The sequence below is a fragment of the Phytophthora infestans genome, genomic scaffold (assembly GCF_000142945.1).
Source record: "Phytophthora infestans T30-4 supercont1.121 genomic scaffold, whole genome shotgun sequence".
Taxonomy (NCBI): Eukaryota; Oomycota; class Peronosporomycetes; order Peronosporales; family Peronosporaceae; genus Phytophthora; species Phytophthora infestans.
In genome coordinates this window covers 100,205-105,569 of record NW_003303638.1, presented here as the reverse complement: position 1 = coordinate 105,569, position 5,365 = coordinate 100,205, and the positions used below count along the sequence as shown (strand labels likewise).

Sequence of the window (5,365 nt, the reverse complement as noted above, 5' to 3'; positions counted from 1 at the left end):
CCGATTTTGATACAGCCGTAGATCCCGTTTTGGCCGTCGATCCGGACTTGGACACCGCTGATCCTGTTTTGGATGGGGCAACGGATCCAGCCTTGGACGCCGTAGACCCAGTCTTGGGTCCGGATCCAGATTTTGACGCAGCAGCGGTGGATCCCGTCTTGGACGTCGATCCCGGTTTGGACACCGTCGATCCCGTTTTGGACGTAGCAACGGGTCCAGTCTTGGACGCCGAGGTAGACTTGGATCTAGCGGTGGATCCAGACTTGGATCCGGCACCTGACTTCGAGGGAGAAACGGAAGTCTTGGGCGCGGGTGTAGATCCTGCCTTGGACACAGAAGTGGATCCCGCTTGCGGAGCAGATTTAGAAACCGGATTCGTTTTGGGCTTGGCTTTCGGGGAAGCTCGGGCCTGCTTATGGGGACGGGAAGATCCGGTGCTAGGAGCGGGAGATGTACTACGCGGGCGTTTCGCAGTCGACGAATCCGCCCCACTTACCGTCGGAAGAGGAGCAGAAACGCTAGCGGCCTGAGGGGGCCCCGACAAGGGAGGAAGTGGATCCGAGACGGCAGCTGTCACCAGCGCCAGTCGTCGACGTGCCAAATCGCGCTCCGACAGGCCGCGATCGCGCTCCAGGATCAGCTGTTGCTGCTGAGTTTGGGCTGCGGAAAGTTGATCCTGGAGTTTCGCGGTGGTCGCATCTGCTTTCTTCAATTTGTCACCTAGATTGACAATAACAAGTGAATATGGAGTTACTAGCAAGGGCTAAAAGAGGATCCACGTACTCATGCGGCGAAGCTTGGATTCCAGCTCCGTTAGCGCACGCTCGGCATCCGCCCACTCGGTAGTCGCCTTGTCCCGCTGGAGCTCGCTGTCTGCCAGTTTCGTTTGGATCTCGTCCCGCAATCGAGTCATACGCACGAATTCTTCAAGCGCGTAATCTCGTCCGGCAGACGCCCTCTCGAGCGACTCCTTGGTGTCTTGCAACTCCTCAGAGAGTTGAGCCAGGGCTACATCCGGCGACGAGGGAGGTGGATTTGGCGCGGGGGACCCTCCGCGCGCCGACCCTAAGGCGGATCCTTCATGGGCGGATCCCACATAGTCGTTGGTCACCACCTCCTCCTGGGTCAAGCGCAACTCGTCACGGAGGCGGTCCAAGCTCACATCCGCAGCTGCCCTAGCAGTCTGGGAATCCTCCAGATCCCGCTCGAGGTCGTGGATCCGGGATTGGAGTTGGTGGATCTCAGATCCGGCGAGTGCCATCTCCCTAAGGTGATGGTCGTTGTCATCTCGCATAACGTCTCGTTGACGGGAGGCGCGATCCAGCCGTCCGGTCAGGTCGCGGATCTCGACCGCCTGATCAGCCAACAGGAGTCGCAGGTCCTGCGACCGAGAGGCCGCACGGTGCTCCTACCCCTGGATCTCCATCGCTTGGTCATGGATCTGGGCCCGCAAGGTCTGAAGTTGGGTAGTGTGTAGAGACGCAGCTTGGTCTTGGGCATCTTGAGCCGTCTGGAGCTCCGCCGTCAGGGTTTGCACCTGATCGGAAAGAGCCTGGGCTAGAACCCGCAGATCGGTGGGCGACATGGAAGACGGACTGGCCGGAGGTGTGGTGGATGGGACCTTGCCCGACGATTTGCCGGTACGCTTGGCGGGAGACATGTGTCGCGAAGGAGAGAAAGCGGTTGTGGATGCTGGTGATGCACGTCGTGGACGCTGTTGTGCAGCGCCGACCACGTACAGGAGGCGATTGTGGTGAAGTGCTTTCTCAGAAATAAGAGAATGGTCCTGACGCGGGGTCACTATCCCGAATCAGTGACAATTTCAAGTGATTATAGAGGATTTGGGTTGTTTGGCACGGGTGCAAGTTGCCTGTGGTGAATTAGCCATGGCGAGCAGCACCCCGTATGGAATGACGATGGATCTGATATGAGCGACGTACGAGAAGGCAAGATCCACCAAGACTTACCTCGGATCCACCCTTACCTGGATTCGCTAAGATGGATATGGGGATATACTATACAAGAGTGGATCGAGTGTGGATCCTATGAAGGAAGGATGGTTCGGTGCCCTCTGACGGTGGATCTAGTAGCCACGGCTAATGAGGAGTCAAAATCCACCGCGAGGTACCCCGGATCCCATACTTCTGAGTTCGTATCCAAGGAGGGAGGATCCCGCCTGGAGGGACCTGGATCCAGGGTATAGGGATGAGGGATACAGTGGATCTCGAACTTTCGTGGGACAACGGAGATCACAGACGGTTGCGAGATGATGTTGGATGATTGGAGAGCTCGGATCCACGGCGAGTGTACCATTACAGTGAGGTGGATCCAAGCGACCTGGATCCGGATGAGTGTACCCATAATAGGGTGACCATGATGATTACGTCATATATCCGGTGGATCTGAAGATAACACAGCTGGGATGATGGGTCAAGGGAAGAAGGGACATGCAGCCGAGCCTGGTAAGGGATTTAGCAGATGAAAGACATAGAAGGTAGAAACCCAGGCAGGTATAGGCTTAAATATCAATACAGTCCTCAATTTGCACAGTATCACGCAAGTGCCTTCCTGCCCTCAAGAACCGGAACTACATTGGCCGTACGAGCTCCGAGAAGGTTGGGAATTGCGAATCTAGTGTTGGTAGTGATAACTGGATAATACATTGGCCAGATCCTACAACCTAGTGAGCTTTTCCTTTACTCGTGCAGATCCGACAGGTTAACCGAATTTACTACTTGGTCGGTTACACCCTAGAGGTTCTCAACTCTCAAGATCCCGTCACAGGAGGCGGCAAGTACGACTTAAAGGACAGCACAAAGGCAAGGGAACACACCCGCAAGGCAACCCTACGGCCAGATCCACGATCTAGGCCCCGGATCCATAAGCTCGAATATTCGCTTAGGATACGGAACCATCCACGGACGCAGAGTGAAGATTTTCCACTGCTGCTCCACCCCATCCCCACGTCTCGCCAAGACACTCAAGCTTCACCACTTGAACTCTTCGGAAGTTACCGAGAGAGCAGATCCCGCCCTACCGACGGGTACACAAGGTGAGGAAAGTTCAGCAGAACACGGATCATCGGGGGACCCCCTCCGTTAGTCGGTGTCTGGGCGCAGTTGGTAAGTTGGATCTGGCAATCTCGCAGATTTTGCTGATCCCGCTACACCACAACAGATTCTACAACGCCAACCACGGCTAATTATTATCACGGACGGCTGGCCAAACGTTAATCGAGAAAGCATCGTAAACTACGTTATCGTGTCTCCCAAAATGCGGCCGATGCTGTGGTCATCTGGTACAACGGGAGGTCAAGCTCATACTGGAGAATTTATGGCATTTGAGATTTCTCGTATGTCCGAGGTGGAAGCCGTCGCGGGTGTCGGGAAGGTGATTGCCGTAGTATCCCACAATGCTGCGAATATGAAGAAAGCTGGACGCCTTGTTGAATTGAGACACCCAAATGTGGTCTTCAATGGTTGCTCTGCTCACACTATGAATTTGCTACTGAAAGATATGTTCAAAAGTGAGTTTTTTGCGAACGTCTTAAAAAAAGCTGTGAAGTTGGTAACATTTGTACGGGCACGACACCTCCTTCTGGACCGAGTTCGTGCCAAGCGTCGGGCTCTTCCAAAGAGAGCAAAGATTGGGGAGCTGTCGGCTCCGGTATCTTCAAGACGGTATGACCAAGAGAAGTGTATAAAAAGCGTGGTTCGCAACAAGTCGCCGTTGAAGGAGGCGTTGAGCTCATGCTGCATTATGCTGACGCAGCAGCTGCTCAAAAACGCAACGATGTTGTAGACATACTGCAAGACAAGCAGTTCTGGGCTAGTGCAAAAATCGCTGTTCGACTGACCAAGCCTGTCACGCGCGCGCTCGCCAATTTTGAAACTGATACATGTTCCAATTCGATGATTCTGCACGAGTTTGAGCGATTAAAGCACACAGACGTGTACACGGCTTCTATTCCCGGCCTCACCGACCCATCTGTGCAGGCCAAAATACTTGCCCTGATCGATGATCGCTGGAAGTTCATCACTCCACCTTCCAACTCAACAAGAATCGCATACTTACTGGACCCATCCAAGGACACTTCTGTTTTTATTGGCGACAGTATGCGCGATACAGTTGCAGGTGCTGTTAAGCTGGCTGAACGCTTTGGATTGCCCCCGGATATTAGTCCAGCTAGCTTTCGCTTGGAGTTACTGGACTTTATTGGCATGAAAAAATCCAGGACTGCTGAAGAGAAGACGAAAGCTGGTACAGATACGCCTCTGCATTGGTGGCTGATGGACGGAGTTTTCCCCAAACTGTACCGCTTTGCTAAAAAGGTGCTCAGTGTTCCTACTTCATCTGCTGCAAGCGAACGGCTGTGGAGTGCTCACGAATTTACGCAGACCAAGCTTCGTAATAGCCTTCGAGCTAACACTGTTGAGAAACTCGCTTTTATCTACACGAACAACGGTGATTCCAAGCCAACCAGTATGCCACTATACCAGACACCGTCGACAGCGAGCGATTACTGCAGCGATAGTGACAGTGACGATAACGGCGATGAAGATGACGATGAATGCTTATTTGACTTGCGCGACGCCGAATTTGAATACTTATTGGATTCAATCGTCAGCGTGGACATCGCTTCTGAAGAGGAATTATTGTAACAAAGCGCAGCAATTACACATTCGTGCTGTCCTCCTAATCTAATTCTTGGCTCTAATGCAATTCGTAGTGTTGGCCGGATAATTCATGGTGTTCTGGACGTTGCCGCTCTCAATTTTTGCACTGCATGTCCCAATATCTTTGCACTTCGAATGTTATCATTTCTTCCGTTCCTTAGGTAACGGTGGCTGCAGCATTTGCAGAGCTCCACCATTACATTGAGGGTTGTCGCCACGCTTCAAGAAGGATGCATTTCCCTCTTAAATCGCACGGTACCGTTGCTTCTGCATCGGTAACTCTTCGACCTTGTTCTTGGAAAGAATACCCCTACGGAGTATATGGTGATATCTGCGCAGCGATTTACAGACGTGAAGTCTGGTTCTTTTGTCTGTGCGCTTCATCCGCTATAAGACACCACCAATGGATCTTTGATAGCACGGCAATGGCCTTGATCGCCACTTCGTACGTTGTCATGAGAATGTTTAAGTATTTTTACTCATCAACAACGACCAGAGAATTGTCGTCCATATCACCAGTTTGGCGATGTGGATACTGCAGCCTGAGATGTTCCTTTCCATGGAAGCGCATGGTCTTCTAGTGCTTGTTCATGAGTGAATCCAGATCCAGCAACACTTGTTTAGTCTCCCACGACGCGTGCATGTAGGCGAATTTTTTTTCTCCATTTGGTAAGATACTTAGTTATCAT

The 5,365-nt window shown here is 52.4% G+C and overlaps 1 protein-coding gene across 1 annotated transcript; it reads left to right on the top strand.

Annotated features, from left to right (window-relative positions):
* Positions 1-3,333: 3,333 nt before the first annotated feature.
* On the top strand, positions 3,334-4,224 carry PITG_19748 (uncharacterized protein; the record flags this gene model as incomplete). The annotated part of the gene is made up of 5 exons (XM_002895917.1): positions 3,334-3,372; positions 3,430-3,666; positions 3,747-3,989; positions 4,032-4,139; positions 4,186-4,224. 5 exons carry the CDS (start codon positions 3,334-3,336, stop codon positions 4,222-4,224), a joined length of 666 nt encoding a protein of 221 aa, XP_002895963.1.
* Between the last annotated feature and the right edge of the window lie 1,141 nt (positions 4,225-5,365).